The 26,116-nt window shown below is 33.8% G+C and overlaps 1 protein-coding gene across 2 annotated transcripts; it reads left to right on the forward strand.

Annotated features, from left to right (window-relative positions):
* The first annotated feature begins 879 nt into the window (after positions 1 to 879).
* On the forward strand, positions 880 to 23,138 carry LOC111044797 (sodium channel protein Nach). 2 transcript variants are annotated; one of them, XM_039429774.1, is made up of 10 exons: positions 880 to 900; positions 5,103 to 5,232; positions 8,255 to 8,455; positions 11,118 to 11,271; positions 15,083 to 15,216; positions 16,064 to 16,169; positions 17,475 to 17,766; positions 20,570 to 20,732; positions 21,424 to 21,527; positions 21,717 to 23,138. In XM_039429774.1, the coding sequence occupies exons 2-10, from the start codon at positions 5,111 to 5,113 to the stop codon at positions 21,872 to 21,874; spliced, it is 1,434 nt and encodes a 477-aa protein (XP_039285708.1). In that variant the 5' UTR covers positions 880 to 900; positions 5,103 to 5,110; the 3' UTR covers positions 21,875 to 23,138. The 2 variants fall into 2 exon arrangements, with proteins under 2 accessions (XP_039285708.1, XP_039285709.1); XM_039429775.1 differs by lacking the exons at positions 880 to 900; positions 5,103 to 5,232 and adding an exon at positions 6,578 to 7,225.
* The last annotated feature ends 2,978 nt before the right edge of the window (positions 23,139 to 26,116 follow it).

Consider the following 26,116-nt stretch of genomic DNA (forward strand, 5'->3'; position numbering starts at 1 on the left):
TATCTTGACATTCAATTCACTGAGGCCACCGACGCCTATTAATTATTCTATTGATGTCTATCTTGACATTCAAATCACTGAAGGCCTATGCCGCCTATATAATTGTACTCAATATTAACAACTATTTCATTGTATTTGACAGCTACCCTTGGCTTTACAAGTGATATTTTAAGGCCACCGACGCCTATTAATTATTCTATTGATGTCTATCTTGACATTCAATTCACTGAGGCCACCGACGCCTATTAATTGTTCTATTGATGTCTAACTTGACATTTAATTTACTGAAGGCCCATTCCGCCTATATTACTGTATTCTATTTGTTGAGCACTATCTACAGCTCATTGTCGTTTATTATTATTCCTTTTGTAAATTATTGTCATTTATTATTATTCCTTTTGTAAATCGTCATTAAGATTGAATTTTGCAGCAGTAACTTTTTCATTATAGCACTCAATTTATATTCGCAATTCAGGTATCATTAATAATACCTTTTCGATTATTGTCAGGCTTCAATGGTCATTAATGTCATTGACCTAATTTCATTTAAATTTTGTATTTCTCTAACGTTTTTTATCACATGTTGTAATTATCCCAAGATTTTTCGACTCAATCTACTTACAATTGTTTTTGTATGTGGCCATCTGCCTATTATTATTTTATTATTATTAAATATTATCTTGTTGACTCATTTGGTCTTTTATTGGCGTACCGTACTTACCACACTTCAAGCTATCAGTATTTTTATGCACAGAATTCAAAGATTTATTTGTAGGTATTAATACCAGCTATCATTCACAGTCCACTGCCCTAAATTTGGATTCTGTCAGTTTTTCTATTTAGTATGAGATCTGAAACCACAAAGTAGAAGGAATTTCTTCTCTGTGCTGAAACCGAGTTGTGAGCATTTAACATTCTGCATATCATAACAAGCCATAACATTAGAACCACTTTTCATCAAAATTAAACCCATAATTAGCAACCTCCTGTCATTGACACCTACAAGCCCATCTTATTTAAAATAATTTTTTGTCTCAATATCGTCTGTGAGACAATTCATTGTATAAATTGCCTACTGCATATTCCATTTCTCCGTCAGTTGACCAATATCTTATAATAATTATTAAAAAAGTTGTAATATAGGTAAATCGTAAATATGGGGACAATGTGAAAGTACTTCCTCAAAAGAAATTTATAAGTCCGATGTCCCTGGAAACATTGTCACTAGCATTTTCAATGGAAAAAATAATAGATGACATTGCTTAATCTTCACAATATACTGTACTTTCATAATGGCCCTTCATATTAATTTGAAAGTTGTATTTATGAGGGAGGTCTACTGTTCGCGTTCGCAGAACTACTAGTAATATATCATGAAAATTCTCATGCATAATTAATTATATAAATAAACTATAATATTTTAAAAAATGATAAAGTAATTGAACTATTAAACTAATTAAACCAAGTGATGATGCAAATTGATTTTTTAAATTGAGTTTGCAAATTAATCATGCAGATGAGTGCATCAATATCAAATAATATAATTAAACCATAATATAAAAATAATAATAAAGTGATCAAATTAAAACTTACTATTAAAGAAAGATGAAAAAGAAAAGCATTACTCAAAATGTCTTAGTAATATACTAATGAAAAACGACCACAACTGCAACAAACCTAATACTACGTACAAATAAATTCAAGAGAAAAACAATCATCAGACACAAAACTGAAAAGGGAGATTCAAGGCGAAAAAATAACAAATGTTTTGGGAAATTAAAGTTTTTTGATGTGATTTTATCTGAAATCACACTTTCTTATTTATGAATACATTTTCTCTCTCGCAAAATTTCTCGCATTTTTTCGTTTCAACTTGAATTTTTTTAGCTGTGATAGGCCTATTATTGTACAAGAGTGCTGGATGAAAAGACGAGAAATGCCTAACTTGGATTACATTTTGCGTTAAAGCAAATTTAACAGTTTTGTCGCTTGTTTTTCTGGGTTTAGAATCGGTACTATTTGTTGAACTTTTCTGAAAAAGAGAAAACCAATTACATATTTTTTGAAGGCATAGTTTTCTTAAAAATAATTTGCTCAAATTATCTAAGGAAAATTTCACTGTACTACTTTAAAACACAAAAAAATCAATAAATAGTCACAGATATAATAGGCTAGAACACAGTATAATATCATGTTCTATCATCAAGCAGTGCTATATAATATAATTAAAGTAGGTAATTATTCAGCCTGTATATACGTTCCAGTCCTCGGTATATACGGTACATTCATCCTGAAATGTATGAATGAGGGCTATAATATTTTTGATTCTAAAAAAATAATTTTCATCAGATAGAAAGATCATCACGGAACTGGATGAATTATATCATATGGAATACAAATTCAAACGTGAACTAAGTTTGTTAACATTTAAAACAGTTCACATCAGGTACTTGTGGATGAGAATACTGCGTGAGGTCTACTGTTCACAGAACTACTAGTTAAAAAAAGTAGCCCATACAAGTGAAGTGATTTCAATAATAATAATAATTGTATCATTTGTCTCTGTTTATAGTGAGATTGACGTTGGATTTTACTACATTGTCTGGTCTTATTTCCTTCGTAAAGTAGTGTATTATTTCATCAACATATAATACTATTATATTTTCCAATAATTTTGAATCTTTTTCTGCGTGTTTATCATTGAATATTTTGTTTCTTCCATGTCTTGTAGGAAAATTTCAGCTATAGTCAGGTCCACGTTATTATGGCAGTGTTCAGTTAGCAATGATATTGCTGTCCTTGTTCATCAGTCAACAAAGCGGATAGCGCTATCTCTTTCTCGCTTTAAAACAATGGATCGTATTTTTAACAATGTAGAAATATATTAATTAACCAAATATTTCATCTTAATTATGAATAATATAATTTCTCGCTTGATAAAACAAAATTGATTATTTTAAACGAGAATGAACAGTTTATATTACATCAATAAACCGGATCATATTTTAACAATGTAGAAATATATTAATTAACAAAATATTTCATCTTAATTAGGTATGAATAATATAATTACTCGCTTGATAAAACAAAATCGATTATTTTAAATGAGAATGAACAGTTTATATTACATCAATAAACCGGTATCAGCTACCCTACGTTGAGGGCATTGCCAAGACAGAGGATCGGCAACGTTGCTCTCCTATCTTTCTCCACTGCCAATATAACGTGGACGTCACTATAGTATACAGGAAATTGGACTCTTCTGAAGACTGTAGTAGTTTTATGGGGTAATGACTACTCAGAACAAACTATTATTAGCAGGTGTTACTCAGATCGAAAACTTTTACCATGCAAAGTCGTTAACGCTAATGGAAATGTAGCAGAGGGATGAGGGTTCAATAATATAATAGAACGACGGTAGTTCATTGCTGTAATCGATTGCTGATAACTAACCAAAGTAGGCCTACACATCAGATAATGCACTAGCATTCTTACTCTATCTAATTGAGTGGGAAGCATAACATATTGATGCCTTTATTTATGAAGAATGCTGACGACAGTATGAAGTGAATATCTCTATAGGTAGATCTACATTAGCCTACTCTGGAGATAGAGATCAATATTCAAACTTGAACAGCCAGCTATTAAAATAATAATGGACTTTAATGGATGTGCAATCACTATTCATATTTATACGGAATGGATACCGTGTAGCATCAGATTTCCAGTTTTTCTCTTCAATTTATACAACTTGCAATTGATTTTAGTACCATCCACATAATGGGCAAGGTCTTATTTATTTGATTTCATTGAAGAGTATTAGGTTTGGTCGTTGATGTAACTTTTCATTCCATTGCAACTTAGATTGAACGGAAGTTGACAAACACACATAAATGTTCATCATGTGTATGATATATGTTGTGTTCAATCTAATATAATCTATAAGTATTGAGTTATTCACATTTTTAAAATAAATTTGGTCTAATCGCAGCTTTAAGGTCTTTGGTTTCAATATTTTGTTTTTGCAGTCATGGTATTATTATGCGTGCCCATCAGTATCAATATTCTCACATTCGAAAAAAACTAATTTAATAGGTGAATAAAAATAAACAAATGAACTAAATAATGCTGGAGAAATTGTAATATTTTTGATTCTAAAAAAATAATTTTCATCAGATAGAAAGATCATCACGGAAGTGGATGAATTATATCATATGGAATACAAATTCAAACGTGAACTGAGTTTGTTAACATTTAAAACAGTTCACATCAGGTACTTGTGGATGAGAATACTGCGTGAGGTCTACTGTTCACAGAACTACTAGTTATACTAGTAAGAGGCCCTGAAATTGATCAGTTGCGACCTGAAAACTCTTAGCCAGCCAGGTCACTCGATATTATTATTAGTTCTGTGAACAGTAGACCTCACGCAAAATTCTCATCCACAAGTACCTTATGGAAATACAGCAATAGTCTTCTCCACACATCTGTGTAATCACTTGTCAGCTGATTTATGATGAATTATTCTATAGTCTGATTTTTACTCTAATATTGGCGTATGTAGGAGGCTCCTTTCTCCTTTTATTTTATTTATTATCCTTGATTGAAATGCAAAATTTCAAAAAACCTTGTATATACGTTGACGTGTAATTAAAAAAGGAACATACCTGTCAAATTTCATGGAAATCTATCACCGAGTTTCGCCGTAAATGCGCAACATATAAACATTTAAACATTAAGAGAAATGCCAAACCGTCGACTTGAATCTTATACCTCACTTCGCTCGGTCAACTATGGGCTTTGGTGTTTTTAATATTCTGTTATTTTTGATAACAGTAGAAATAAATTCAATCTAAAGTATTAAATACAGTATTATAATATTATAAGATTATTATTATAATAATGAATAATCTATTGATTATTTATAATATTATTGTTATTATTATTATACAGTATATTCTAATTATTAGAAGACTAGGTGCTATTTACTGATGTGAATACATAGAATATTAAAAGATTCCTATTTTGGCTGTTGTAGATTCCATAATTATTGCTTATAATAGCAGATAATCAGGCCTAATACTGTATTTGAATTTATTTAGCATCAACTATGAAGTTTAGACAAAAACGCAAAAAACAGAACGATTGGGGGAAAATTGTGGATTTTTGTGAACGTACAACATTACATGGCGTGAGACATCTGGTGGATTTCAACAGACATTGGACCGAAATGTGAGTACTTTCTAAATGCAGAGTAGGCCTAATTAAGTATGATATCCAATCCTCATCGCCAACTATTGTAATTGAACATAATATGAAAATTGAATAAGCCATGATTGGATAGAAAATACTTTTTTAATGCTTACACTGTGAATGGTAGTATATCGGGGACCGAGCTTCCCTCTGGAGTACAAAAGCATAAAAAATTTATCACGAAAGAAGAAATTATAATTACATTCATACAGAAATGATCTATCTGATCACAGTAAATTGAGATTAATTCCCAGATGAATGCAAAAATTTCCCTCACAAAGGCCCAGTTGCACAAAAGCCGCTTAAATGTAAATCCATGTTAACTTCACGTGAACCAAATCAGAGAAGACCATTTCAAAAAGATGGATCTACTGGAATTAATCAGGATTGAAAATAACCGGCACTAAGTACCTGATTGAATGATTACAAAAGTTCAACAGCTGAGTCATAAGTTTGACACAGTCCACCACACATGAACTTGCTCACTCACTTCCATCACCAACAGACGACCAAATAATTTTTATCAGCTGTTTTTCCAAGGATGAATAATAATTATCCTTTTGATGTCCTTCAGCGAGTTTTCCCAGGGATGAAACCTGGACCTAGTGCAATCGAATCTTTATATTATAAACCCACTATGTTCTGAATTTTGAGAGAATCGTTAGAGCCGTTTTCGAGATTCGGTGAAATACAAACATAGAAACATCTAAACATATAAATAGAAGTTGCTCGTTTATATAGTATAGGATAAGAGTAATACTCAATTTGTATATTGAATGTTGATTCAATGGTATTATGTTGCCAGGTAACCACATCTGTAGGGATATCACATTAAGTATAATAATTATATATTATATTGAGTATGTAATAATAGTATATATTTAGTATTTATAGTATAATATTGAGTATGGCGAACACTTGATAATATGTTAGTAACTCAGTTAGTAGTTTGATAGTTGTTATATTTTAGTAGTTTCAAGCGAGTATAAATATTATTATTATTATTATTCAATTGATGGATTCAACTTCCTGATTAAATGAACTTCTAACATTCAAGTTTATTTATTTATTCATTCATTCATTTATTTATTTATTGAGAATACATTACATGAAAAAAGTACAACTCGAAGAGGTTTACAGCTAAACGCCAAAACAAACCTCATTTACACAAAAAGTATGACACAAATGATTTAGAAATAATATTATTGGGAACTTGCAATTAAAAAGCAAAACAAAACTAGATAAAGAAAACAGAAAATAGTTGCTTGAAGAAAAAAACTGTTTTAGAAATAAGAACTTGATATTAAAAATAGATAAACTTGCTGATTAAGAAAACAGAAAGAAGTTGCTTAAAAGAAGATAAGATAGTTAGATAAAAGTTAATTATAAATAAGAACTACATTTTGAAAATTGAAAAAAACTTAATGAAGAAACGAAAAATTTGATAAAAAAAAAGAACGGGGGAAAAATGAAATGAAGAATATATTGAAGGTCTGCAAAATAATGTGACAGTTAAAATTGAAGAGCTCAATTAAATAAACTCTTTCAAGTTGGTTACCCTGCATTGAGTAGCTGAAAACGTCCGGCGTCCGCTGCCTTGTGAAAATCTTGTATTTTCACACTTCTGTATAAAATTGAGTACCTACCAGTTTATTTCTCAGACTCCAATCATGTATTCTATCTAATTCTTGTTGTAATAACTGTGTCTCGACAGTCATTTATGGCGCGATAAATTTTGACATCATCTGCATATTATATTAGACAGTTGCTATTTTTTACACAAGAAGAAATGTCATTAATTAAGAGTAGAAATAGGAGCGGCCCCAAGCTGCTACTCTGAGGTACTCCTGAATTACTAGAAAATGTACCTGATCTAATGTTGATAAAGAGTACAAAAAACAATCGATCAAGTAGTTTTCTGAATGGAAAAAGGCTACCGATTCAGACCTGAATCCCAAGGCAAACATTTTCTGTGAGTTTCAAGTTCTTTTGAGTTTACATAGATTATGCATTATTTTCCACATATTATATTATTCAGTTTTGGAAATAAGTAATACTTGAGGATGCCATATTACATTCCAGTCTTATAGTTTTTTTATACTACTGTACTATCTTTTTCTGACTCTTAAGACTGTTAATGGAAAAATGATTACAACATTTACTCATTCACACTTGTTGAAGATTAATTCCACTGAAATCCTCTGATGATCAGTGGATAACAGATCACATTGATCAATGAATTTTAAATCACTAAAGGCCCGGTTCCACTAAAGACTGTTAAATTTCAATCATGATTAAATGACATAAGAACCAATCTGAGAAAGATTTATTGAAAAGAATGCTTCTCTGATTGGTTCTTGTGGCATTTAATCACGGCTATAATTCAACAGGCTTCTGTGCAACTGGTCCTAACAGCTAACAAATATTGATTAACGCTGATCAATCTCAATTTTTCATTGCTATAATTTGAACCTGTTGAAATGCGTTTGGTTTCTAGGTTTTTTTAACGATAGGGATGTTTTGTTATCATAATAGGTAGTTGGTATGGCTTTCTTGGGAAATAGTGCAATAGAGAAAATATAGCATATTGATCCTATGGTATGGATCGTTAATGTTCCAATTTTCAAGCCGATTATTTGTTAACTCCGATTACTGTCAACTACTGACTAAGACTGTATTGACTGAGTAAGAGTGTAATAATTGCACAGTATGAGAGACTACGGTACCGTACCAGCGTCACTTAGCTTCACGTAAAATAACTACTTGGATTATCGGCTTGAGCTAACATTGAAATTCACGACATAAACGCCCTATACCATGGGATATCTTCTTATGCTATCTTTTCTCTATGATAGTAGGTAGTAATTTTTTATTACTGTGATCTAAATATACCAAAATCCTTTTGTTCTGTGGACTTTTTGGGCCATAGAGTGTAACATTATACAAATTTAAACCTAGCGAAGATAGATAAGCAACTAAAATGAAGTTATTTTGTTTGTAGACTTTTGTGGACAATAGTAGTGATTCTACTGTGTGTGGGTTCAACGCTGATGATCTACAACAGTTGGAACCGATTCAACACAAACCCGACCGTAATTTCTATCCAAAAGGACTACAGAACATGGAAAACAGCTTTTCCAGCAGCAACCGTTTGTTTCGCCAATAAACTAGATGTGAAACTGGCCGAACGGTTGATTAAAAAGTAAGCAATCATATAATAATCAGAGGAAGTTTACTATCTTTATGTTTTTGAAGGTACGGATTCAAAGATCCAAAGGTTCAAAGAACCCCACACGTCAAACGAAGCTTAGTGTGTGTCCCAAGTATGTTTGTTGGGCAAACCAATTCCTGTGTCCTTTACAAGGTCAAGGAGTTTTTCCCATATACTAACATTCAATTCCTCACCTGGTTGCTTGCAGCCCTTCTTCTAGCCCCTAGTCTTTCACAATCCAGTGAACTTACTACTTACTTAGTGAAGTTTACTACTAGTAGTTCTGTGAATAGTAGACCTTACGCAGTTTTCTCATCCACTCATCCACAATTAAGTATCTGATGTCACCTATTTGAAATGTTAACAAACTCAGTTCACGTTTGAATTCGTATTCCATATGATATGATAATTCATCCAGTTCCGTGAAAAAATGTATTTATTACAATCAAAAATATTATTATTTGTTCAGCATTATTGATCATTTGATTATTTTTAATAACCTAATAATCACCTATTAAATTAGTTTTTTTCAAATTTGAGAATATTGATATTGATGGGCACGCATAATAATACCATGACTGCAAAACAAAATATTGAAACCATACTGTAGATCTAAAGGTGCGTACAGATATACGCACCGCGAACATGAGCAATTCACTTCTAATCAGCTGACTATATCTGTATTTTTACAGAAACGGTAAGATACAGATATAAAAAGCTTGACATCAGCTGATTAAAAGTGAATTGCTCATGTTCGCGGCGCGTAAATCTGTACGCACCTTCAAAGATGCATAATTATGGTTTTTGATTGAAACTATAGACCTTATAGAAATCGACACGGATTCTCCAGAACATCTGTGTAATCCACTTGTCAGCTGATTGATTATGAATAATTCTATAGTCTGATTAATCCTATCTTCAGAGTAGACTAGTAGTTCTGTGAACAGTAGACCTCACGCAGCTTTCTCATCCACAAGTATCTGGTGTCACCTGTTCTAGTTGATTCAGTTGAATCACAATTTACAGTTGAATCATAATTCACTCTTGAAAACTGTTATTAATTGTTTTCTCCAAAATCAAAAATTCACTTATGTTAATAAACTCAGTTCACGTTTGAATCTGTATCCCATACGATGATTTATCCAGTTTCGTGATAATCTTTCCATCTGATAGAAATATTTCTCAACTATTTCAAAATTAATTTTTTTCAATCAAGAATATTATAATTTCTTCGGCATTATTCAGTTCAATTTATTATTTTTTATTTATTTTATTTTCAATCACCTATTAAATTTGTTTTTCAAATGTGAGAATATTGATACTGATGGGCACGCATCATAAAAAATATTGAAACCCTACCTTATAGAACTAGACACGGCCAGACATCTGTGTAATGCATGCAATGAATAATCCACTTGTCAGCTGATTGATTATGAATAATTCTATAGTCTGATTGATCCTATCTTGAAAGATGATATATATAGTGATATCAGAGTATGAAGGAATTCCTTTTCTTTTCATATTATTCTTAAAATGCAAAATTTCAAAAAACCTTGTGTATACATCGACGAGCAGTTGAAAAAGGAATATTCCTGCCAAATCTCATCGAATTCTTTCAACGCGTTTGTCGGTAATCGCATTACATACAGACAGACAAAAGCAAATCGAGTTGAAACATAGACCTCACTACGTTCGGTCAAAAGATGTGAAATTATTTCAAATAATTAAACATCGTAGCTATGATGAAGTCTTATTATTTCTGAAATTCATAAACTTATTTGCAATAATGTAAAAATACTGTGTTGTAAATCCATTCTCTTCCACTATAAATTTGAACAAATTTGAATTAAAAACACTTTTGGATTGTAAGCATAATTTTTATCACGTTTTGACCTGTTATTGGCCATCAGACACTGTGAGTTTGAAGTGTCGAATTGTCTGGCTGAAGATGACCAAAAACAGGTCGAAACGTCATAAAATTGAGTGCTAAAAAGTGAGTGTTTTAAATGAAATTATAAAAATCAATCCAATGTTGATCATTCATTCTGTCATTCTTGAAAGGAATAAATTATTACTGAAAATAGGTTAAGAATATTTAAGAGAAATTTACTGTGTTTATGACGAGTATAAATTTATTATATAGGATACCTTCAAAACGGGAATAAAACAATGTAATTATTGTTAAATTCAAGCCAAAAACATTTAATACCTATTAAAGCTGATGGATTGCTACATAACAGAAATATAGGCTTATCAGTTAACAGTGACCGGCACAGTAGAAATATAATTTCCATGAGTTCTGATTGGACCATTTCCACTCAGCATGGTTATAAGGGAATCAAGTTTAAATCTTGAAAGAATGCGATAATATATTGCACATTAGAGTAGATGTACAATTATTGGAAAATAATCCCAATTTTATTAAATTTGAATTTTAAAAACACTTATGTAGTGAAAATGCAGTTACATTGGTAGTGACGATCAGACTGTCAGATGATGACAGTACAACAGGTCGAAACAATCGTCACTACCAATGTAAGTATATTTTCACTACATAAGTGTTTTTAAAATTTTAGTTTAATTTTAGTAGTAAAAAAGTATGGATATGTAAGAGACCAATTTTATTATTCATGTGTATGTATTTATTTTGGAGGAACTGGCCTGCAGCAACAGAAGAACAGCTGAGATATTCAATGAGTTTCCTTTATACGGTTGCCAATGCTGAATACAAGTCATTTAACCATTTTCTGCTATTCAGAGACGATAAAAGATTGGATAAACTGGATCTTCTCAAATTAGCTACGCAGGTGAGCTATCATTGAAATGTATACGTTTCAATTAAAATTTTTTATGAAGATTATTGGATATTGATGAGGGTGAAAATAAATATTGTTTGAATTGAAATGCTGAGGACGGGGAAAAGATATATTGCTGAATTGGGGAGAGAAAGTCTCACATGTAATGGAACACATTTGAATTTTATAAAAGAGAAAATGGAATTGCAAATCCCAACGATGAAAAAAATGTTAGATATATAATATATGCTGTCTATTCTACTGGGATAGTTTTATTGATACGAAACTGAAGGGCTCAAAATACAGACATTAAGTAACTCAAGTAACCTCAAGTTTATAGCGAGGTCCACGATAAAATGGCAAAATATTTCATTAACATTGGTGTTGCTATCCTTGTCTATCATTCCACAAAACAGATAGATCTGCTCAGATTTTCTAGCTCCGCAACGTTTCCAGATCGTTTTTTCTAATGTATAAATGCCCAGTACAAGAATGCCCAGTTAATATTACATCAGATATAGGTATCAGCTATACTCTATAAAAGGCAGTGGTAAGACAGAGAATCGGCAACACTGTTCTTCTATTTTTCTCCACTGACACTAGAACATGGACCTCCGCTATTGTTACCCAGTTTCTCAAAAGTTACTTAGTTACCACACCTAAAGATGATGCCTTCAACACTGAACACTGAAATTTAAGTTTTGTATCAATAAAACTATTTCCATAGAATACAATAGTATATTTCGCACCTAGGGCCGAAAATGAGACTTTTCCGGCTCGAAATCGGTTTTCAAGTCCGAGGCCGTAGGCCGAGGACTAGAAAAGATTGAGAGCCGGAAAAACATTTTTGCCCATGGTGAGAACGTTATTTTTCGCCACACAGAAAAATAAACAATATAAATATGAGAATAATTGTTTATTAGACACTTCCGAGAGCAAAACAGGAAGGTCATAGCTCTAGTAAATCTGAGGTAATCTGAATATCAGGAAATTGTCCAAGTATTTTTATTTTTTATTCTGATTTGTCTAAATAACCTAAAAGATTATGTTCAATTATGTAAGAGGTTGAGTTTATACTTTTTATTCTCCCAAATAACAATAGGATGATTATTATTATAAATGTTTTGATTCTTGAATAATAAACACAAATAATAAAAAGTTTTTTGATCAGCTGTTTTAGCACACTTGAAATTTGGCCAATCTGAATGTCAACGTCAACAATGCTTGTTGTCGTTGACTTCGGAAGTTTAGGTTAGAAGTTCTATCCTACTATGAAAATCGAATTTGAATAATTTATAATATATATATATTATTTCTGAATTTTATTCATCCAAATAAAATGATAGTATCTTATTGCAGAATACTTATTCAATTCTAGAAGCATCAACTGATTCCGTTTCATAAACCATTTTGTAAACACGCGTTCACATCAAATCAGAATCAGCTGACTTCAAGGTTATTTTTACCGTAAAACTTTTACCGGCCTGGTCAGAAAACAATCATTTTCGGCCTCCATATGACGCACGAAAACCAGCTCATTACATGCAAGTGGGGCGAAAAACATATTTTGCTATCACCGTCATTGGTATATAAGACTGTTATTATAAGACAGATTTATATTAAAGTTTTAGTAATTTTCATCTGGCATAATAAAAATACAATTTTCATTTTATCAAACCACATTTACAATACCAGACACCAAAATAACATTGGCATTGTGCAGCCACGCCTGCTAAATAATTGTACCAGGACTAACAGCCACTATCTATGTCACATTCTGTACAGGAATATCCCAAAACCATCTGAAGCAAATGGAAAATGTTGTCAGCATTAGCACCTTTAAATGCTACCTTAAAAGGTGGCTGTTTGAAATTGGTAGGGACGCCGCATCGCGGCTCATCCAATCCGCCTATATCCATTGAACATCACCCCTGGTTGTGAGTGTTCGTCTGGATATGCAGGACTCTGTATGTCTCTTAAAATTATTCAGTTCATACTACATTTTTTTTTTCTTTTTTCAGTACCATATACTGGGTCCGGCAGTCAAACCTGACGGTTTTTAAGTGGGGATAGGTGGTGGTGGGGGTGACTGGGCGGGTGGGGATGGGCGCCATCTTGTTCACCTTGAGTGGAAGTTCATTAGTTCAGTAACAATGGAGCGTTGGACCGCTGAACATCGTGCGTTTGTAGTCGAGACGTTTTTTAGAAATAATGATTCTGTGATTCTAACGCAAAGGAGTTTCCGTATACGGTTTAACATTCCCCCTCGTGGTGCGATCCCGTCACGAAACACAATTCTTCTGTGGGTTCGGAACTTTCAGAACACTGCGTTTGGAACCACAAGAAGGAGAGGAGGATCACCTCAAACGGTAAGAACTCCTGCTAACGTTGAGGCTGTTCGACATGCTTTTGAACGGAGCCCTCGTCGCTCTGCCATTCGTCACGCCCAAGCTCTTCGGATCTCCAACCGGTCTGTGAGACATATTCTTCATGACGACTTGAGCTTCCACCCTTACAAGATTGCTATTGTTCAAGAGTTACAAGCAGGAGATTTTGGTAGAAGGTTGAATTTTGCTGAAACCATGTTAAGAAAGATTGAGGAAGACCCTGGAATCATTGTTTTGACTTCAGACGAAGCTCATTTCCACCTTAATGGATGTGTTAATAAACAAAATTTCCGTTATTGGGCCCCAAATAACCCACGGGAACTTCATCAGCGGCCTCTTCACTGTGAAAAAGTAACTGTCTGGGCTGCAGTGTGTAGGTCAACAGTTATAGGGCCTTATTTTTTTGAAGAGGGTGGCCATACAGTGACAGTGAACTCAGAGCATTATGTTGCCATGATCCGTGACTTTCTCATTCCTGAGTTACGTCGCCACCGCATACCTCTCAGGAGGGTATGGTTTCAGCAGGACGGAGCTACTGCCCATACCTCGCGGGCCTCCATGGCTCAACTCAGAGGATTTTTCCCAGGCAAGCTGATCTCGCTCAGGGGTGACATTGAATGGCCAGCACGTTCTCCCGACTTGTCCCCTTGTGACTTTTATCTGTGGGGGTATCTCAAGGGAAGAGTGTATGTTGACAAGCCAAGAAATTTGGATCAACTGAAGGAGAATATTCGGCGAGAACTTCGTGAGATCCCGCGGCAAACGTTGGAGAGAGTCATGACGAACTTTTCCAAGAGACTCGTACAGTGTACAGAAAATGGTGGTCAACATTTAAATGACATAATTTTTGCGCCGTAAGCTATTTTTCAATTTTTTTTAATACTAAATGTAATTTCCAATTCTCCTCTTTACAATAAAAAAAATATATAAATATATCTCAACAGCTTTTTAATTATCCAATATCAAAAACCGTCAGGTTTGACTGCCGGACCCAGTATATATATAAATTATGTACATAAATAAATATATATATTTTTTAACTACAGAAATTTGGGTTCAACAACATTAAGTGCTCTCCGATCCTCTAAAGATGCTTTTTTATTTTTTTATTTACTCTACTTTACTTATTCTATTGTTTTTGTTGTTTTTTTATTGTAAATCTTCAACTGTCAGGTTGTTATAATGCAGTTCACGGTTCTCATTCCCCACACCCAGACTTGTTGTTTTTGTGGGGAATATTCACTATTTATCTAATGTTTCTGCTGCTGTATTACTTTTTTTGTGAATAAAGATCATTTGAATTGTTTCTATTTTATCGTGGAACAATTCTACGACATCTCTGAACTCTGATAACAATGCTCAATACGTAAGAAAAGGATAATCGTCCATTCCAGAAATGAAATGCGACCAATAAATTGTGTTGTGTAAATTTGCAGGTTTCCATCAATATGACCTATGATGCTAGAGTATTTGACATGAAATTCAAAGATTTGGGCTTTCTAAGAACCCTGACAGAAATGGGAATATGTTATACATTTGGAGGTGTATTATCGCAGAGCTACACCCAGCAGTAAGTAATCAAATACAATTTTAAACATGTTTCTTCTGATTGGACTTCTCATTTGCATTTATGATTTAAAATGAAAAGTGTTGAAAGGTGACATACTATTAACTTATTCACAATCTGAAGCTTCCTTTTTACTTGACTGAAGTTTAGGAATAGAGAATTGATAAAATATTTCTGACTAGCAGGTAACCCGTGCTTCGCAAGGGCCTTTCTTAAAACTTGTAATGAAATCTAGAAGAATTTAAAATAGACCTATGTACAGTGAGTCAGTCATTCTATCAGGGCTCGAATAATTTTGAAATTTTAATTAAATAAAAATGGAAGAATATAATTTCTTTATGTAAATAACAACACCTTCATTGAAAGACATAATTAACTGCATGCGTTTTCATATTGCCGATAAAGCATTGATGAAACTGTAGACGTTTATTTAGCATTTGTCTCAAAAATTGTTGTAGCTGAAAAATTAATAATCCATGCCACGTGTAGGCCTAAACATTGCGTCATTGAAAACTATGTTTTTCAGGTAGAAAGCAATATAGAAACATATTTTTTTTAATTTCGACCATATGATTTGGTGATTTTTTAATGAAATCGAATGTACCATTAATGAAATTTAAACATCAATTCTGAAAAATCTAGAAGGAAAATTAAAATTTTGGCTTCCAGGTGTACGAGATACTTTAAAAAATATTTTTAAAATCTATTTGCAAAATTTGGAGATCTGAATCATTCCCGTTTTTTCGGTATGCAATCCATAAGTTGACATGTTTTGATGCGAACAAACACAACCCTACTCTCTCTTATTATATAGATACGAATATCAACTTGATTTTTATTTGAATTGCAGGACCACCAATACACAAGCTGCTAACAAAAATGTCAAACCTCCATACTGCTCCTTTCAAAATCCACTATGCTATGCTAGTATTGAGGATCTACCAGTGAATTTGTCGGTAAGTTCAATTAACTCTATCAAAGTTATATTTGAAATTGAATGAAATAAATGATTGTGTATGTATCATGTAGGCTATTTCACTTACCACACCCACTCAGCCTATGATATGCCAATATTAGTTATCTAATTAATGAATTGGCCAAAACAATTATCCAGAGCATTTTCACGTATATAATAGTTATTATTTGTATATCTAGAGTGGAAAGTGTTGTTTTTTCTCCCTGAGGGAGAATAATTTTGAAAGTTAGAAGCTCGAGGCGAAGCCGAGGGCAACAATTTTCCTGAGGGAGAAAAAACATTTTTCACTCGTGATATACACAACATTTTACCTCCACCTACATTTTTATAAAAACTGCAAATAAAATAATTTTCAAAAACGTACATGACCAAACAATGTGTTACAACATAATCTAAAAAGTAAACAGAAACAGCTGGCTTCTAATCACAGTTCTCCGCCGACAGCGCTATCTGTCGGCAAAAGTTGTAACAACAATGGCCGCCACAACTATAGCCAATAAAGACCTTAAAGATGCATAGACTCACATGCAGCGCTAGAGTCGTACTTGGAATTGAAATCGGCAATTGAGGGGGCAACCTATAAGATTATTACATACCAATGCCTCTGTAATCTATAGTATTACAAATATATAGATATAATATCTCGTGCTAAAATACCCCAATGGCGGCCTTCAATTTCAAGTAAGAGCTGTCTTTGGATAGGCATTGTGGGTCTATATCTCTTTAAGGTCTTTGACTACAGCTATGATGAAGTTCCCGTTTCAAATTTGATTAGTTAATAAGGAATATTCGTTGGCTGGTATTTTAAATAGCATGGAATATAAAAAAATATTTATACATTTTTTTAGTATAGTGATATGAAGTTTGTGATAATTTTAGCACACAAACATATATTTCATATGTTGATCAAATCTGGTTGAGGTATTGAATTTAGTTGGCTCAATGACTGACTACTCTATATGCTTCCTCATCTGAACTTAGACCTTCTTACCTATTACAATGTAAGTTTTTAAAATAGAGATGCTTCCCATGTTATTTAAATGGAGTCACTTTTCCTCCCTAGGGAGTTTTTTCTGTTTTTTACTACCGAGAGCAAAAAAGTGACACTTTAGTATTATGTTTCAGGGAGTGAAGTAAGTACTTTAGACAGTAGGTGGAAGAAAATAACTATTGAACTGTCACTTTTTCTCTTTAAGTTAGTTTTTTGTTTTTTTGACTTTTTCATGTATGTTTTGAAAGGAATAAATTGATTGATTGATTGACTTCACGTTGATTTAATTTGCAGTACTACATCCACTCAGCCTACGAAATGCCAGTATCGGGGAGCACGGGCTACAAAGTGCAACACAACATGGAACGCGAGACGACGTTCCGCTTTCTGGAGACGGTTGCCTCGAAAGCGCTGCGCCATTTGTTACCCGAGCAGCGACGTTGCCGGTTCGTCGACGAGCCACTGGCCAAGTGGAGGGGAGTGCTGGGCCTGGCCCACTACAGTCACAACACATGTATCATGGAGTGTCGGAGACGTGTCGCTTACGACTACTGTCAATGTTCGCCACATTTCTTGTTGAAGAATGGTCAGTCAACACAGAGACGTCGTGTCAGCTACACAACAGTATTAATTAATCAATTATACTGTCATCAATGTAAAGTAGATTTGACAAGAAATCATAGAACGTGTATTTTATGAGAGAATTTATTTATTTAACAGATACACAACACATATAAAGCTCATGAGTCTCAAATGTCCACATGTACACTATATTTTTTAAATTTCTTCAAGATGTTGTGTAGTTTTTGCTCAGGAGAACATAAGTAATGCTAGTCCATTTAGCGTTACCCAATGTGCACCATGGAGCGAACTAGCGTTACACATAATGGGAGAATGAAATGTGTACAACGAGAAAATCCCTGGTTCTCAGTTTTCACGTCGTGCAGTACCATAGAGAAACAATAGCGTAAGTAGATATCCCATGGCATAGGGTATTTATGTCGCAACTTACTGTTATCTCAAGCCGATAATCCACGTAGTTCTTTTCATGAAGCTGTGTGACGCTGGTAGTCTCTCATACTGTGCCGTTCATACACTCTCACCCCAACAAAACGCTATTGCTTATCTATGGTACCTACAGATGGGATTGACAATCAATAAGAAGTCTAATAAGCTATTTCTATTCACAACTTTTTGATCTTTTTAATATGGACTATGTTTTTGTTTGACCACGTTATAATGACAATGTTTGATCAACATTGGTGTTGCTATCCTTGTCTATAATTCGACAAAGCAGATAGCTCTATCCTTTTCTAGCTCCGCAACGTTGCCAGTAGAAATATAATTGATTAAGAAAATATATGATACGGAGATAAATAAGATGAAGACAGAAGTAATGGTCTGCTCAAAAGTCTCAGAGAATGTGTCCATTAAATTAAATAATCACGCCCTGAAGCAAGTTAAAATGTTCAAATATCTTGGAAGCATTATATCAGAAGATGGAAAAGATTGACTGGATATAAAGCGCCGAATCAGAGAAGCTAAGCCAGCTTCTTTCCTCAAATAGTCTAACGTTGGAAATAAGAAAGATACTTATAAAGAGTTGCATTTGGAGTATAGCTCTCTATGAGTCTGAAACGTGGACTATTGGTAAGGCTGAGGAAAAGACTAAATGCTTTTGAAATGTGGTGTTGGAGGCGAATGCTAAGAATAAAATGGACTGACAGAGTTACGAATGAGGAGGTATTCCAGAGGGCGGTGGAAAAGAGATCTCTTCTGAATTTTCTCAGGGACAGACGACATTCTTGGATTGGACACGACGCATTCGTCAAGTATTCTGGAAGGTACAGTTGATGGACAAAGGGGTCGTGGCAGACCCCGGCTACAGTGACGAAGGATCTGGCTGCTATGAGCTATGTACAATGGAAGAGAGTACCAATGGACAGATTTAGATGGAAGGATGTCAACCAATCAAACGATTGAGCTGAAAGAAGAAGATATGAAATATATAAGAAAAATATATTTTCTTGACAAATAAAATTATTTTAAACAAGAATGAACAGTTGAGATATACAGGTATCAAAGAAGACAAAGAATCGACAACGCGGTTCTCCTATCGCTCTTTCTCCACTGCCATTATAACGTGCACCTCATTATTGTGGTCAATGTGGCTCAAAAGAGCCCTACGCTCCAATTGATTGAGAAAATATTTAATCTCAATTATGAAAATTTGTCTATTGATTTGACTTTTACAATAATCACACGGATTACACCATCAAAATGATAGGGAGAGAAAAAAATAAGGTAACCTTGTGCTATTTCTCTCCCAAATTTAGATAAGGTTACACATAGTATATTATAATCTCGCGTATAATAATATACTAAAGGAGAGAATTGGCTTATCCACGTACGGGATACGAAGTACAAGTTTGAAGAATCATCACATTTGAACTACTAAACTGATTAACTTGAAATTCTGCATAATGATTATCAATCTATCAAGGATGGTTAAAGGCCTATTTTCATTTTTGTTCATCGAATAATTATAATTTTAATATTGAACACATCAATTCAATTTGGGTTGCAAAGTTTACGTTAGATAAAAGCCCAATCAAATAGTTTCTCTATTGTAAATTATTACAGTTAATACAGGGTGATTCAAAGAAACGGGAAATTTTGAAAGTTGTGTTGGTAGCCGTGGGCGATTGCTACCACTGAATAACAAAGGTCAACAAAACCTTGCCATTTAGTTGCATCATGGATGCACTGCACTACGTCACACACTGCACGAATATCGATGGCAGTTGTACACCAATTGTTCGGGGAACGTGTAACTTCGAGAAATGGTAACATTCCATGGCCTCCCTCCAGCGGGAGTTTACCATTTTAATGAATAATAATTTACATCCTTCTGAAATAGACACAATCTGAAAGTTTTTTATCCGATGATGACGTTACGATTTGGCGATATGGCAGTAGATGTTGGCTTCAGAGGCTAGACTTCCCAGCGTGTCTATTCTATAACTGGTCTAAGGTTACATCAAACCATGGACAATGTGACGAAGAGACTACAGAAATGTTTGCGTAGAAAAAGAACACACCTGCAAGATGTCATCTTCAAAAAAATTAATGTTACGGTATTTATTCTAAAATGACATTATTTTTACTATTAAATGATATAGAAAACTTCATTTAAAGATTTATTGTTCTTGAAATGGTTTAACTTTCAAAATTTCCCGTTTCTCTGAGACACCCTGTAGCTTCAATATCAGCAAGGAGCTGAATTAAATTTAGTTGTGCTTTAAACAGACCCTTGCGAAGTACGGGTTACCTGCTATTCGTCATTGATATTTATTATAATGTCGAATAATTTGTGTACATTTTTTTAGACCAATACTACCAAGTGTGTGGTGTGGAAGGACTGGCTTGCCTGGCGAGATACTTCAAAACCCTGATGACCATCAAGAGTCAAGGTCCGCCTTTCAACTGCGACTGTCTACCCAACTGTGAAGACGTCAAGTTTTTTCTCGACAAAAACACCAAAAGGGAATGGTTGGTGACTAATTCATCATCTTTCACCCAGTTTACCATCTATCTCCATCTACTATAACATTTCAAATACTGAAGAGGTGCAACTGAGTATTATAAAACTTGATTGACATTTTTATTCTAGTCCACAATATCATAGAGAAAATATAGCATAAGAAGATATCCCATGGTATAGGGCGTTTATGTTCCAAATTCAAAATGGCGGCTGATTGAAGTTTTAGTTTTTAAGGAAATGAGGGGTTGTAACTAAAATATTTTGAATGTAAACACCCATTGTGTGGTACATAATTTTCAAGGCCTTCCTGGAACAAGGAAGATGACATCAATCAAAATTTTCTATGATACCTTTATCCAAAATTGTGGCTGATTGAAGTTTTAGTTTTTAAAGAAATAATTGATAAAGTTTAATCAGTCGCCATTTTGAATTTTTATTGATGTCATTTTCTCGTTTTGATAAGGCCTTTAAAATGATGGATTACACAATGGGTGTTTACATTTAAAATATTAGAGTCACCCCCTATGAGGGGTTGAAATTCAGTTGTAGGACGAAAGGTAGAGTATTTGACCAATAACTTATCCTGAAGGTTACAGTATTATATCTACAACAGTCTCCAACTTATTGAAGGGTTCCCGTACATATGACTCACTCTGTATATTATTATAATCATCTTAAATTGATTAATTTATTTTTCAGGACACATCCGGTACCAGATAACATACGATTTAGATGGGCGATTGAGATCTACAGCAAGACTCGCCTTAAACGCGACATCATCTACGGGTTCGAAGACTTATTAGGTAAAACTATTTTCATAGAAAATCTATCCTCTCTACTAAAATCTATCTAGTCTCTACTGCACTTGAAAATGAAAATTAAATAAATTAAATGGAGTATGAACATGACAGCTAGCATGATATTTCTCAATCAAATATGTTGTAACAAATCTTCTCACCAATAATGATTCAGTATTTGTTTGCTTGTTGCAGTCTCATGCGGAGGAACAGCTGCTTTTTTCCTTGGATGCAGTCTCCTCACGTTCATCGAAATATTCTATTTTTTCGTAGCTCACTTGATAAGCTATAGCTGGAGTGAAATCAACAAAATCAAAATATTCATTAGTCGACGTATACGTTGGGATGATTGAGGAAATTTAAAAAAATAATCCAAAATTGAGAGAGAAGTAGTTGGGGTTCACTTGTTTTTTCCCTCCCTATCATTTTAATCATAAGTGCTTGTTTGAATGGATATTGCTACAATTTTTTTTCACACACTTTCGATGTTATCCTGTTATATCCTCAAAAAGTACGGAGGAATGAGTCAATTTCGTTAACAAACGAACTCGATCTGCATAATAGTTCAAAGAATATGTTTTGAAAATTTGAATTTACAGTATTTTATTTACTGAAATTTATAACAAAAGCCATTCTTCTGAAACGCTGAGCGTATTTTTCAAAATAATTAAAGACTGCAACTCAATTAAACGGTGAATGGTGATTGAAGAAGAACGACAAAAAATATTCAAAGAATTACACAATTTCATTGACAACAAATTATAAACGATATTAGCATTACAAAACAATACAAACCTTGTGACATTGAAGTTGGAGTATTTAACGGTCAACAAGTATTGAAAACTGTAATTGGCGTCGCGGTTGGATCACTGTGGGAAAGTTGTCTGTTAACTCAGAAAAGACAATAACGATGATGCTCTTAGGCTTATATGGGCAATGTCCTATTATCTCTTGTGTTATAAAAGCATTATCCAGTCTTATTAACTGCTGCCGAGATGAATGGAGTAGATGCCACTATTTTTGGAAATCAGGCGAAATATATTTTTAATTGAACGTTTTAAATCATACATCAGAAATGATAGAATACCACAGATTTATACAAATCACGTTCACACATACCAAATCTGTCATACACGTATCACAAGTATCTTGATACTGTACACTTTGAGTCCATCTGTTAGGATGTAATTACATCGTAATTAATGTAATTAGAAAGTAATTACATGGCGAATCCGCCCATTTTGGGCGTTTGCGAGGGATTAATATCGTCATCCGCGGCTCCGCTCGATTTTTTTATGTATTGCGAGTCGATTAGGATCTCTTCCTCCATTTCTTGGATTCGCCTGTCCAGATCGGCACAGATTGACATCTGAAAAGAAGAGGATGAAGAATACATTAGCAAGGATAGACAAATAAGGGTAACCGTCCTCTGGAATCGTATTCAACCGATCGGACGAATCTGCCGGCCGTTAATTCGGCCGAATATGGTCGTCCATTGGAACCGTTTACACCAGTCTAGTTGCCCATTATTGAATTAACTACTATCACAGCCACCAAATTTTTTCATGAATAATATTATATTGAGATTTTCAAAACTGAATAAACAAATATCCACTAAATTAGATATTCATTACAATAATCTTACCTTCAACAAATATCCACTAAATTAGTTATTCATTATTAAGCAATCTTTGTTCACAGATTCCTTTCAACATCACGAGAATGATATATTTTGTCTCGCATATCCCACAATGGAACATGCTCTTGAACCAAACTTATCAACTTTTCATTGTCCATAGTTACAACTTTATAAATAGAACAACTTCAAAAACAAAAACAAACAAGACTGTGAAACAATTTTAGGTTAGGAACACTTTATTGTCTCAGCTCGACTAGTTAGTTCGGCCGGATAGAGCCAGAAAATTCCATTCAATTCGGATCGAAAAATTGATTGACCGGAGACGGCCGTATGAACCTGTTGCAATGGACAAGAATCTATTTGTTTCTTTGTTGGGGGATCGTTCGGTCGCGTTCAGTGGTTTTCGGCCGATGCTAGTTCCGACGAAATCGGTTCCATTGGACTGCCCACATTAAGATCAGTGTCCGTGTACTACATACATAAATACATATCCGTGTCCCGTTGCAGCTAGTGCGGGTCAATGGGAACAATGCCTCTCCATCTTCCTCGGTCTTCCCACCTCAACCTGTCGCCATCTCGATCCTCATCCTCCCTTCTCCACTGTGTCTTTCCATCGACCTCTTGGTCTCCTTCCTTCAATCCTCATCTCTTCCATTTTCTTTGGCAGCCGATCCTCTCCCATTCTCTTCTCGTGTCCAAACCTGCGTAGTCTCATGCTTTCTCTCTTTCTCCTGCTTATGCTTTCCATGTTCAGTTCACTTTTTATCTCCCCTTATTCCTAACTGTCTCTACGTGTCTCCCTTTATTGTCCTGAGGAACCTGATTTCTCCTGCATGTATTCTACTCCATTCTCTCTCTGTCATCGTCTATGTCTCAGCACCATAGAGCATAGATACATAATACATCTCATATATCATAATCGTTACCTTTTCTGGTATTTTTCCATCCCGAATTAAATGTTTAACTGTCTGGTAAAAATTATCTCTATTTGCGATCTTCTTGTTAGGAGCTCCAGTTACTTGGGCAGTGAAACTGCAGATGATGGGAAAAATTAAATAATGTCCGTGTACTGTTCAGTGAACTGATATTCTTCCCACTCAACCCAATCGAGCAAGTATAAATAGTCCCATTAGAACTGATGGGAAACATATTCCCACTGAACCGGACAAGGAGTGACCAGACTCTGAATGCATGGAATAGATAGATTAGCGTGATATGATGACGCTTTTTAGCACTAGGGTGTCCAAATCAAGTAAATCAAGACTTATTTTTAAACAAGACAAGTAAACAATTTTGATATGTCATAATTCATTATCTACACAAAAGTTTATTATCGTTTTAAACTACAAAATCATAAAAACTATGAGGATTAAGCATAGAGAAAATATAAAAAAGTGCTAACCTTTCTCTATGGTTCAAGTAAAATACCTTTAATTATTAATGAACAAAAATCCAAATTAAATGCTGTAATTCACCCCAAGACTTCTGCTACTGCAAATATTGACAACAGGGTAAACAGCTAGATGGAAATTCGGTGAGCGCCACTATTAAAAAATTAGTCGTCAGACCGGGAATCAGCGGTATATACAGCTGGATGGGAATTAATGACAAATTGCATTTATTCAAATGCTAATTAATGAATAGTTATTACTCAACGAAAATCCAAATTAAATTCTGTAAATCACCCCGAATACTTGTGCTACTGCACATATTGACAACAGGGTAAACAGCTAGATGGCTTCGTATAAAATGAGCGCTGCTATCCGGAGATTGTCAGTTTGGTGTAAGGGTAAGCATTCCTGACCGGCAATTAGGAGGTACTGGGTTCGATTCCCGGGCTGACAAATAATTTTTGAATAGTGGTGCTTACCGAATTTCCATCTAGCTGTTTACCCTGTTGTCAATATTTGCAGTAGCAGAAGTCTTCGGGGTGAATTAAAGCATTTAATTTGGATTTTCGTTCAATAATAATGATTAATTCATTGGCATTTGAATAATTGCAATATCTCAGTACCTAATTTCCATCTGTAGAAATATAGCTTTGTTTCAAAAGTGATATTACAAAGCAAGCTGTACTTTTCACTACACACGATCAGTCCATCCATATAGATTCAAATAGATTTCTATATTTTGATACCGTATTTTAATGAACTTTATGATTACTTTACCTCATATTCAAGCTTCTGAAGCATATCTGGACTATTGTATTTCTCTGGATCATCGTGGAATATCACCATTCCATCCTTTTGATTTATTGTAGCAAATATCTCGCCGTCTTCAATCTGCAACAAGCATGATTTCATATTGAATTGTCTCAAAATTTTACAATTTCACTCATCTGTCTCGATATCAACTTTACAACTAAACATGAAAAATAATTCATCAGATTTAGTATTTTATAGATTTTTATTTAGGCTTTACTCATCATTTCTTTGCAGACCGGATAAATGCAAATTACACTATAAATAGAATAATATTCATATCAGACAATACAATACTTGAAAAAATTACAATATAAAGTTGAATTTGATAATACAGCTTTTTAATTTATTCAACAAAATTAGAAAAAAAAACCTGAAATACATAGTAAATATATCAAATTTACCACTTTATCAAACAAACAGAAGTAACCAATCTAATTCTATCAAAATTTTTGGAGAGAAATAATTCAGGCTCAGCCTAGTTTTTCCTCCAATGTCATAATAAATTATATATATTATAATTATAGTGTTTATACAATAAATGAAATGAAAAAAATGAAACCAACAGTATTTCCAACAGCAAAACCTAGTGGAGAACTACCGTGGATGGTGGATGGTCTTGATTTCAAGGTAATTAATTAAAAATTTGGAAAGCAAAATTGGAAATTTGGAGTAAAAGATTGGTTTATTGGATGTTGTCATTATAATCAATTTTTCGAACTAATCATAGTAGCCTTATGATAAATTAGAATAAA

Source organism: Nilaparvata lugens, chromosome 5 (assembly GCF_014356525.2).
Source record: "Nilaparvata lugens isolate BPH chromosome 5, ASM1435652v1, whole genome shotgun sequence".
Taxonomy (NCBI): Eukaryota; Metazoa; Arthropoda; class Insecta; order Hemiptera; family Delphacidae; genus Nilaparvata; species Nilaparvata lugens.